Raw genomic sequence first — 12,443 nt, 5'->3', positions numbered from 1 at the left:
TTAAACTTAGAGATAAACTTCACAATTAGATAAATATGATACCAAAATGCATGACCATATTCACTTCAGAACCAATGAGGTGATGTTTGTATGAATTTTGAGAGACACTTAGGAGATCAACATTTGGATAAATTGAAGGAGACTTCTGTGTTAAGCCCAATGGTTTTAAATCGATTCCCTTAAGAGATAGATATTTTCAGGCTGTGTACCCATAATCATTAAAATACCCACAGAAGAACCAGTTGACTTATTTCATATACATTATTAATTCCTAAACCATCTTGGCAGATTAGTGATTCTTTGATATAGAAGACAATTATTTTGAATGGCAAAGGTAAACCATATGAACTTACTGTACCTTACTTCAATGTTTGTTACATTAAAGTATAAAAAAGATGACTTTGCCCATATACGTACTATTGAAAAGATAATATCTATACTCACATTTTACTTCTTCCAAAGCAATTTCAGTTTTCATGGATAAATATCTCGCTGCTAAATAGGACTTCTGGATCTCCAAATTTTGTTCTGTTTGGTTTTATATATATTTTCTAGAAATCTTGGGATTCTTCTTTCTATATTATAAATATTCTTTTACTGTTTCTGATATCTTTGATAGGATTTGGCTTAGATCCATCTCCCACCCACCTCTCCTCTGGTAACCATGGATGAGTTGATGGGTCAAACAGGATAAGGGCATTAAGGAACACACTTACTGTAAATAAATAAACATGTAAATAAATATTTTTAAGAAAGGTTTTGTGTTAGGATTGTGTTTACCTCTAGGTACATGTCTATATACTTCCATTTCTTTCTATTTCATTAAAATGTATCAGGTAATTGACGTATACTTTTCTTAGCTTACCTTGTTATTATTAAAATTGTATATATAGCTGGAGTTCAATCTCACCAAATAGAACAGGTTGGAGAGCAAGAAAAATTAATAAACTCATTCTGAACATGTTTATGACGTATAAACTTAACTCTTTTTATCTGCAGTTATGAAAATAATCTGTCAGCTGAAACTAACTTCTTGAATATATTTTACTATGAGTTTCTCTCTTATAATGACTTACTTTTTATATCTTCCGTGTCTCATTTGTTTCTTTGAAGTTTAGTATTTCCCGTAAACCTACATCAGATCACTGAAAGCACAAAAATCCTTTAAAGAAATCTCAATAAAATGAAATATATAAACTACAGAGCTAGAAAATAACTTCTGTATAATTATTTCCCGGCACTACTATTTCCATGAATGCTTCGAATAGTCTTGGCCAACTAATTTATTCAACCAATATTCTTGGAGGATACATTTTAACGTAATCTATGTCCACCTCAATTCTATTGTATGTAGATGAAACATTAATAACCCTAGTAGTACTGTTTAATTTTCTGTTACTAACATCTGCCTATTTATGATTTAAATGCACTCAGGACATAATGCATCCTGTTTAAACAAAATATATTTATAAACCCATATAATGCCAAAATTAAGCAGAGAGAGTATATTTAAGAATCATTTCATGAATTTCTTACTGTTTTTTATACAGTAGAAAATGTGAGGGTCTTTGTTAGAATTACTTATAGGTAAATGTAATAAAGTAATGTTTATTTTTTTGTTAAAAGTTATTTTTTTTACATTTATAGATTTATTACATTTTTAAAAATTTATTTCATTATTTTGAAAGAGAGAGAGAGCACAAGAGAGGGAGAGGGAGCATGGGCAGGGTAGGGGCAGAGAGAAATGGAGAGAGAATCCCAAGCAGGCTCTGCACCGTCAGCACAGAGCCAGACATGGGGCTCAAACTCATGAACTGTGAGATCATGACGTTGGCCGAAATCAAGAGTTGGATGCTTAACTGATTTAGCCACCAAGGCACCCCAGTTTATTGCATTTTTTAATTTTGATGTCTAACATACAAATGAAAACCTCCATATGTAGTTACCAAAACCGCAAATATACAGAATTATAAACTAGTTATAAAGTGCACAGCCATATAATCAATATACAGACCAAGGAAGGGAAAGTTGTCTGTCCCCCAGATACCATCTTGTGCCTTTTCCAGATTATAATCTTCAACCTCCTCCAAACAAGTAACACATATGTAACAAAGTAACAAATATTGTGACACTAATTGCTTTGATTTCCTTATAGTTTTTTCTCCACAGAAGTTACATAGAACACAACATATGCTTCAATTACATTTGCATAAAGTGCAAAATTAATGTGTTTTGGCTTTAATATTTATCTTCAAATACTCTTTGTCATTAAGTCACCATAACTATATTTTGGTCTAGAGAGAATAACCCAATGGCATTCTCATTTTATTCATTTGTTTGCATCTGTAATCATAAAAAGGTAATATTGAGCTCTTGGTACTAATAAAGCTGAATGCTTGTATTTGGCAACGTATGCATAACAAGAATCTATACCCATAAAATGCTCTGGAGGCGAAGTAATAAACCCAGACTGACTAGTGCAAAATGAATTTTTCTGCTTTTTTAAAAATATCTTATGTAAAAATTCAAGAGACACCCAGAAAAATTTTTCTGAATGTTTATTAAACTCAAAATCATATTATTATTTAAATATATATATATACTTTGAATATATATATATAAATATATATATACTTTGTATATATATGTAAATATATATACTTTGAATATATATATAAATATATATATACTTTGTGTGTGTGTGTGTATATATACACATATATATACACATATATATGTATATATTTATACACACTTTGAAAGGAAACAAATATGGATTTTCCTTCTTTACCTCATCTCGAAATAGGGCTAATAGCCCTCACAGGGTGAGTATAAAGGTCAACACTTCCTGACTAATGCCAGCTGCCTCCATGTTCTGCACTAATACACGTGTCTTCTCCAATCCTCATGCAACTGCAATATTGAGGTACATTAAACTCTTCTGAAGAAGCCACCCTCCCTTACATTCGGGGCCTTGGGATGTCTTGTTCCCTTGACCTGAGTACTCTTCCTCTTCTCCTCCCTTGTCGAACTCTATTCATCAGTCAGGTCTCCATGTCCTGTCTTAGAAGAAGACTTCTCTCACACCACCACCACCTCCCCACAAATTGGGGCAAGTGTTCTTCCCTTGTGCTCCAATGGTTTTGCAGGCATTATGTCACAGGCTGAGAGCTCCCAGAGAGCAGGGGCTCCCGATTCCATACACCACAGGGCCTAGCACAGTCCTTGGAACACAAGAAGGATGCTCTCATCCTGCAGCTCGCATGCATGGTGTTTAAGAGAGGGAAAGGATGAATATCTCTGTGAATAGCAGATATGTTAACGCAAGTGTTATCATTTCATAAGTTTGAAGGCTCAGTTATTCATGAGAATATGTGTAGGAAGGAAGAATTATCCTTTTGCTGGGAGGCATAAAGATGATAGTTCTTTCAGTGCAGAATCACCAAAAGACAAGGCCAGAGACCAGACTCTGGGGGAGAGGTGTGGGCACTGCTTCACATCTTGCTCCTACTCCTATTTGACAGAAGCAACATGTCCCCTGAAGCTCCATCTCCTGGGGAACTCTGAACACTCACCTGCAGTGCTTAGGGAAAAGCTAAGATTCAACTAGTTCATACATGGGAGATAGATACCACTGCTTTTCTACACATTTTTGGTCACATTGATCATAATTGTGGCAGTTTTATGTTTTTGATTTATTAAGTGAGTTTGTGGTGCTGTTAGAGACAGTCTCTGAAACTATACGAGGTGTTAGGAGATGTTCTGAAAGCAACATTTAAAAACATTTTAACATTTATTTTATAGCAACTCTACTAACATCGTCATAGGTACAATTTAGAAGGTGATCATTGTTAGCTGATGAAATTCTGGGGAAAATTTTGGAAAATCCTACTTGTCTCCTAGCTGTGCAACAAATGCACTGAGATTACATCAAACTCTCCCTAGTCTAGATATTTGGAAAGAATAACAAAAGGTGAAAATGTGTCTTCCTACTTTATTTTTGACCAAGTGGAAAACATGACTTTTTAAGATGGTTTTTAAATAAAACATGAAATTAAAGAAATTTAAAGTAAAGTGAAATAATACCAGTTTTGCTTATCTACAGTATCAAACCAAGGTTCATGTATATCTAATAGTTGTAGAGTTTTCAATGCACATGGTTTAATTTTTAGTAAAAAAAAAAATGAAGATCTTTAAATGCGGATTGAGGGAAGTGAAAGAACAGAAGTAGAAGGAGAAAAGATGAAGGGTGGGGGGAGTAAGAAAGGCAGAGGAGGGAAGTTAAGAGTGAAGAAGAAAGGAGAGAGAGGTAGACAGAGACTGACACAGAGGAAACAAGACAGGAAGAAAAAGGGAAAATGTATAGACTCTTTTTTCCATGAAAATAAATAAGGTTTTCTTTTTTAAATGTTTTTAATTTATTCTTAGAGAAAGAGAGAGAGAGAGAGAGAGAGAGCACATGAGCAGGGGAAGGGACAGAGAAAGAGGAGAGTCCCAAGCAGGTTCCTGCTGTCAGCACAGAACCCGACATGGAACTCCCACTCAGGAATGATGAGATCATGACCCGAGCCAAAATCAAGGACTGTTGCTTAAGTGACTGAGCCACCCAGTTCCCCCAATAAATAAGGTTTTCATTAGTTTACAAAGTTATGGTAGTATGCGTTACTTAGGGTAACTGATTATACTTACCATAATAGGTTTATAATCTTGCAGACAACATTTTAGTTTTACTTTGAAGAAATCATATACTATTCCTGGACTCCACAGGATTCTGCTGTTTGGGGAATGTTTTCTGTTCATCAGAAACCTGATTAAGCTTATTCTTTCCTAAAGAGAATAAAAGCAAAAGGCTATAATTTAAGCTTGCAGTTTTCAATGCATATGTTACTTTTAATATGTAAAATTCTAGCGATAGAATTCTAACATTCTTACATCTGGATTTACACATTAAAACCACTCGAGTATTCAAAGACTCTTCCTCACAAAGTCAACCTCTCTTGAGTTCTAAATTCTATTTAATATTTTGGTTCAGTACTCTCACACACTTCTTTTTTTGTCAATGTTTATTTGTTAATTTTGAGAGAGTACATGTGTGTGCGCAGCCAGGGAAGAGGGTTGGGGGTTGGTGCAGAGAGAGAGAGGAGAGTGAGAATCCCAAGCAGGCTCTATGCTGTCAGTTCAGAGCCCCATGTGGGGCTCATCTCATGAATCGATCCATGAGATCAAGAGTCAGACGCTTAACTGAGCCACTCAGGCACTTCTTAAACTTCTTTAGTAAACTTAATTTTATTTGTAATTTCATTCACATTTTTCCAAGGTGATAGAAATTTAATCTATCTATAATATAGATATAATATATATATATATATAGATATAATATAGATATTATATAGATATATATAATATAGATCTATATATAATATAGATATACTATATATAGATATAATATAGATCTATCTATCTATAAATCTATCTATATAATTAAATCTAATAAAATCCTATTAAGGCAGATATGAGCAAATATTTCACTGTTTTTATCTTTCATTATTTCACAAATCTCATTTAGAAGCCAAGTTCCATAAAACAGAAGACACAAGTTTGCATTCACTAATTTGTTTGGTTTCAGAAATCTCATTTTGCCAAGGGGAAACAGATAATGAAATCTTTTATTAACTAAACCAACACACTTAAAAAACAAGTCTAATCCTGTATATTACACTTTGTCTTTAAACATTGATTTTTCACCTTATCACATATATGTCTTAGATTATACAGATGAACGGGAAGACTGTGCACTACATCTTTCCTCACGCAAGGATAAAAATAACAAGAGACTCTAAGGATCACACGGTTTCAGGTAAGGAAAGTCAAATGACCTACTTTTTTATTTTAATGTGAGACTGGGACATGTATTTGGATTTCAGCTTAGATGGCTTCCCAAATTTTAGAAGACACTGCTTTTTATGTCAAAGATTGTGTTTTGGGAGAATTTCCAAAACTAAGCAGACTATGCACTCGAACATAAAAGATTGTAATGGCACAGTCATTAATATGACACGTTACTGATTGGTACGTCTTTAGGTCATTTTTTTTCATTAATTGCATTTTCAAAACATACATGGCATTATAATACTCCATGATTATTTCCCTATTGAGCAAAATGGTGACTGGTTTTAGAACTGTAAAACATTCTTTTACAGGAAATAGGGAACTGCCTCTGATTCTTCTAAGGAATAAATCCCGCTCTGCCTTGTCACTTTGAACATTATCAATCAGTTTTTGTTTGTTTTTGTTTTTGTTTGTTTGCTTGTTTGTGTTCTTATGTAAACCAAGGCATAGGACACATCTCTAAAGGTTTTTATTTTGAAATAATGTTAGATTCCTACAAAATCCTGGGCCCCCCAGAAAATAGTACAGTCACTTCTTCTGCCCGTCCTTTACCTAGTTTCCCTAATGTTAACATCTACCTAATCACAATAAGATATCGAAACCAGAAAGTTAACATTAATATGAAGCTATTAAAATATCTACAAGCCTTATCTAGTTTTTGAGTTTCTCTTCTGACCCACTAAATTCTTTTTTTTTTTTCCTTTTTTTCTGGTCCAAGATCCAATCCAGATTCCAAATTGCCTTTAGTTGTCATGCTTCCTTCATCTCCCCCAGTGTGATAGTTTTGCATTCATGTTTCATGACCTAGATGCTTCTGAAAGATGATGGAAGTTTTATGTTACAAATTTAAAATTTTTGTTTAAATCTTTGAGACTAAATATAAATTCTGTCAAAGTTAATGACTTTTTGAAAGATGAACTGTACCTATATTCTCCCTCAAGTATATTCCTTGTGTATATAGACACTGTATATCAACAGAAAATATTCATAAATATAGATGTTCATATATGCATATATAGAAGTATATGTATAGGTGATATATCTAACATGGTATATGTGTGGAGGGTTTTTTTTTTTTTTTCTCTTTAAGGACTGATATAACAAAGGACAAAACAGGTATTTTTTTATCAGTTCACTTGCTATTGTTCCTTGCACATTTTAGACCATGGAGCATGTGGATGTGGAACAGGTTTTACTTTGAGCAACTTTACTTTCTTTATTTTCATAGAGAATGAATCGATTAGGAATCTAATGTTGTTTCCTTTTAAGATTGGTAATTTTTCTCCTATCAGAGACAGATAATTTAAACTTCCATAGTTTCACTGCATACACACAGTATTTTAAGTAGTGATGAAAGTCCCAAGGGTGAGTTTTAAAATCCATGGGCTCTGTGGATTGGAATAATTACTGTGGAATAACTCTATGGAATAGTTACTTCTGCAGACTATTTCAGTTCCCTCCAGCTCATAAAGCAAAACAACATAGTGCTTCCCAGCAATGCCAAAATTTTTTTCCACTGCCAGCAACAGAAATCTTCAAACTGTGTTACTAAATCATCAAAACTCTATATTAATGTATCTTTTTTCTAGCCATAGTCTTACTTTTATGCTGTATTAATCATTCCCTCAACCTTAGTATTTGTCTTTTGTAGCTCGTTTTAATTTGCTTTCCTTTACCACAATTAGGAAAAAAAGCTTTGAATATAAAAAAGAAATAATAACGGTTGATATCTCGTTGTAAATATTCTAGTCTGAAAGCTAAATTCGGTTTCCTCTGTATATAGATTTTACTAAATGAGAAGCAAGAATCATTGTTTTGAACAATACATTTACTAGTCGTATAGCGTATCGTCTCTCTGCATGCCCCTTTTCCTTTTGATATTTACCTAATATAAAAGTAAAAATTTTTTCCCCATTCTATTTCCCTGCATTAATTACTACTGAATATACTTTCCATGTGTCCTTGGATAGAATGATCTCATAGTAAGTTAAATGTTCTGAAACAACTCGTGTTGTTTTTAAGTAAGTCCTCAGTACCTCAAAGGGATTTAAGTACAGGTATATGCATAACTGGAGTGAGAAATGACTTCTTTAGCGAACAATGCCCAGAAGGTCTAAGCCAGTAGCAGGCAAGCCCTTAGGCAGAGCATTTGTGCCAATCAGAGAGGCTAATCTCTCTGCTTGCTGTTTGCCACTCAACCAAAAGCCTGTTTTGCTTGACTAAACTTTTGGTGATATTAAGGATTTACTGTCATTTTTTAGCTATGTTGTACCATTTTTACATTAATGTTAAGGGCATATTTTTTTGAGATACATACTAAAATGTCTCCAGAAGAAACGATATTTGGGATTTCTTTCAAAATTAGTTGCATGGAGAATGATGAAGGAATAGATGAAAAAAGATTGACTGTGGTTTGGTAATGGTTGGAGCTAGAAGACTGATGACCCTGGGTTTTATTATTGGCCTCCAATACTTGTTTTATATGCATGCAGTTTTCCATAATAAAAAAAAAATGTTAAGTTTCTGTTTGTTTTTCATATTTAGAGAAAAAGAGCAATGGCCAGTAGCTTCATCAGTGGTGAAAAAGCTATCTAAACTAACAACTTAAATGCCTTTATAAATAAGATGAGGTTGTAAGCAAGAAAAGAGTGAAGAGAACAGTAGTGTATCTGTTCTCCCAAACAGAGGGCCAAATGGCCATGAGTGCATTTCCATCTTGGTTTTAGAAACTCATTGAAAGTAGAAGTACTGTGTATCTTCTATAAGAGTTTAATAAACCATTCTAACTGGAAGTAGCATTAAGATATTTTTTAAGAATTATACAAAACAGGTATACCTCATAAAAAGAGAAAATATATTTTTATTTTTTGGAATAAAAAATAATTTCAAAATAGGAGACCAGAATAGAAAGTGTGTGGGGTTTTTTGTTTTGTTTTTTTGTTTTTTTTTTTGGTTTTTTCTCATTGTTTCTCCCGTGTGTTTCCCAAAGTATGAGCAGGAAACCCTCATGGTTCCCAAGATTCTTTCACGAAATCCACAAAGTCAAAACTATTTTCATAGTAAATTCTAAGAAACACTTGCCTTTGCACTCTCATTTCCTTGTGAATATGCAGTAGAGTTTTTTCTAGAGGTTACATGATGTGTGCATCACAACAGACCGTATACAGAGCAAATATGAGAATTTACCTGTATTCCAGTTAGCTCAATATTAGGCATAATTGTAATAATGTAAAGCAATACCACCCATCTCTTAAGTGTCCCATTTTTAAAATACAGTCATTTTTTACCAAAAATGTCATTATTTTAACATAGAATGAGTTTATTAGTTTACATTCATTAATGTTTTAAACTCTCACTTTTAATTTATAATACAGAAAATATACAGAGCTGGAATTTATAGGACCAAAATCTCTTTGAGGTCCTCAGTAATATCAAAGAGTATAAATGGCTCATTAAAACCAAAATGTTTGAGAACCATTACTCTAATGATATTTATATAGATTTTAAAAAATTATAAATAAGTTTTTGTTCTTCCTATAAAAACTCATGCAACATAAAACATATTTTGCAAATGTTCTTATATCTCGTATTAGATGCACTTTTAATTATTTGTTAATATTTACTGATCGAACACCCCTGGTGTGATTTACATTGTGTTCATTGCAAGGGTAATAAAATGAATACAACACAGACTATCATCTAAAATGTTCTCATAATTTGGTAGTAAAATCTGAAATGCAAGTAATTATTACAATAGAATTTTAGGAACAACTGAGACAAAGTCATGGAATTTATAAAACTTTATTGTTCATACCTATACATACATATATGTGTGTCCACACATGTATATATATGCATCATTATTTATATTTTTGTGATGTTTGCACAGAGAAATACATGCATACAATCTTCTATTAAATGATCTGTAACTTTTAGAAAATAGATCCTTTATTAACTGTAAACTTCAAAGATATAGGTGCTGATCAACAACTATATAATGGTTTTGAAAGTCTTTATTCAACCAAACACAAGGCAACAAAATGAAGAGAATAGATAGTGAATTTTAGAAGACCTGAGTTAGAGTTCAACTCTATTGCTTATTTAAATTTTGAGAATAAATTTGCTCATCTGTAAAATAAGACCAACTCTATGTGTCTCACATAATTTCAAATGAACCCAGCACAAAATCCTGTACTTACTATACACTCAACAAATGTTATTTCCCCTTCTCTTAGAAATTATCAGGAAAAAAAAAGGAGAAAATGTAACGCTAAAGAAATGAGTCTCTCTTTTTTATTTAAAGCCATCTATGGCTCTAGAAACACAGCTGTTTCAAACAAGCCAAAGAAATTCTTCTGATTTCAAAAAAGATAATTGCTTATGTATAGTTCCATAATGGATTGGCTACATCTGCACGGCTAGAAAGACTAATTAGCAAGTGTACTAGTGAAGAACACTAAATATGTGTAGGTTCAAAAGACAGCAGTATCTTCAGTGAAAATGTTGGCTCATCTTCTATTCTTCGTTAGTCTACCATCTTTATGAGCTCTTAGAAACAAGAGACAAATGTAACAGGTCTCCTTGGATCCGAGATGGTAGCAATACCAAATATGGATAGCTTTTTTATTATTATTTAAACAGCTTTAATAAGGCAGAATTTACATAAGTGTACACATTGTGTGTACACATTTGTAAGTGTACAAACGCACAGGTGTACAAATCAATTACTTTTAGTGTATTTAGGGAGTGTTGTGACCATCACCACAGTCTTGTGTTAGAACATTTCAGTCATTACAAAAAGTTCCCTTGAGCCGGCTAGCAATATCCACCTTCAATGCTCCAGCCACAGGCAGGAGATTTCCATTCAGTATCTAAGTTTGCCCTATCTGGGCATTTCCTATAAATTGAATCATATAGTATGCAGTTTTGGTGTCTGGCTCCTTTCACTTACCAACATTTTGCAGTTTATCTATTTTATCACATGTATCAGTCGTTTGATCTTTCTATAGCTAAATAGCATTGCATTGTTTGGATATTCTCCCTTTTTTTTTTTATCCATTGAATTTTTCCCAGTTTCAAATATTTGCATACAAGTTTGAGTTTAACCATATGATATTTTTTTAATGGTTTCCTAGAAGAGGAATTGTTGGGTTCTATGGTAAGTTTCTTTTTAACTATTCAAGAAACTGGCAAATCGTTTTCCAAAATGAATATACCATACTGTGTTCTTGGCAGCAACGCCTGAGGGTTCCACGTTCTCTATGTCATTGCCAACACTTGATAATGTTTACCTTTTGGGGTGGGTGTGGATAAGAACTCTGTGTTTTAACTTCCGATTTCCTAATGACCTATGGTATTGAGCATATTTCAGGTGGTTATAAACAATGCCTGTCTCTTCTTTGGTGAAATGTCTGTTCACATACTGTACTCATTTGGGTTGTTTGTCTTCTTACTGAGTTGTATGAATTCTTTATATATTTTATTAATTCCATTTTAATGGAATTAAATTTATCAATATGTTTTTTCCAGTACCGACCAGGCTGAGCTCTTGATAGAGTATTAAGAACTATCCCAAGGTCACAAAGATTTTTCTCTTATTTTTTTATACCAGAAGCATTATACATTTAGCTTCATGACCTATTTTGTGTTGATTTTGGTATATGGTGTGAGGCAGAAGTCCACGTTCTTTTTTTTTTTTTTTTTTTTGAAGCATAAATGGATATCTATTTGTGTAAGTACCTTAAAGAAAATCCCCCCATTGAATAGCTTTGGCACATTTTGTCAAAAACAATCACCATTAATACAAGGATTTATTTTTGATTTCTCAGTTCTATTCTCTTTGACGATGTGACTAACTTATTTCACCACTAGTATACTTTATTGTTTATTATTGTGTTTTATTAAGTTTTGAACTCTGGTAATATAAGTCCCCCTTTTCAAAATTGTTTTGGCTATTGTAGATCTTTTTAATTTTAATTATATTTTAGTATCAGCCTGCTGGGATTATGATAGGGGTTGCACTGAAATTATAGATCAATTTGGAGAGAACTGAACTGCTATTTCATTGAGCCATTTCATCCATGAACATGTAATATTTCATTTACTTGCATCTTCTCTAATATTTTTCAGTAAAGTTTTATAGTTTTTGGTGTAGAAGATTAGCATTTCTTTTGTTAAATATGTCCCAATTATTTTATTATTTTTGTTGCTCTTATAAATGGTCTTATTTCTTAATTTCAATTTTGGACTATTCATTGCAGTTTTATAGAAATACAATTTATTTTTGTATATTGACGTTTTATCTTATAATCTCACTAATGTTGTTTTTAGTTCTATTAGTTTTGTTGTGTGGAATCCTTGAGATTTTCTGAGGATGCAAGTTCATGTCATCTGCAAATAAAGACAGCTTTATTTCTTCCTTTCCCAACTAGAATAGTTAATTGAATTTTTTTCTTTATTGCACTTGCTAAAACTTTGTGTACAGTGTTAAACAGAATAGCGAGAGCAGACATCCTTGCTTTGTTCCTCAAGAATGTTGACAACTGATTGTAATG

At 32.8% G+C, this 12,443-nt stretch overlaps 1 protein-coding gene across 6 annotated transcripts in view; it reads left to right on the top strand.

The window, feature by feature from the left end:
- Window positions 1–12,443, top strand: part of PCLO (piccolo presynaptic cytomatrix protein) — a 439,623-nt gene that overhangs the window by 289,457 nt on the left and 137,723 nt on the right. For all 6 annotated transcript variants that reach the window (XM_060632355.3, XM_060632351.3, XM_060632353.3 and 3 more), the window contains exon 9: window positions 5,767–5,857. In XM_060632355.3, the coding sequence (XP_060488338.3) occupies window positions 5,767–5,857 (91 nt within the window). The remainder of the gene's footprint in view (window positions 1–5,766; window positions 5,858–12,443) is intronic.

Source organism: Panthera onca, chromosome A2, assembly GCF_046562875.1.
Source record: "Panthera onca isolate mPanOnc1 chromosome A2, mPanOnc1 haplotype 2, whole genome shotgun sequence".
In the NCBI taxonomy this organism is placed as follows: Eukaryota; Metazoa; Chordata; class Mammalia; order Carnivora; family Felidae; genus Panthera; species Panthera onca.
This window is presented reverse-complemented; position numbering and strand designations above follow the sequence as displayed.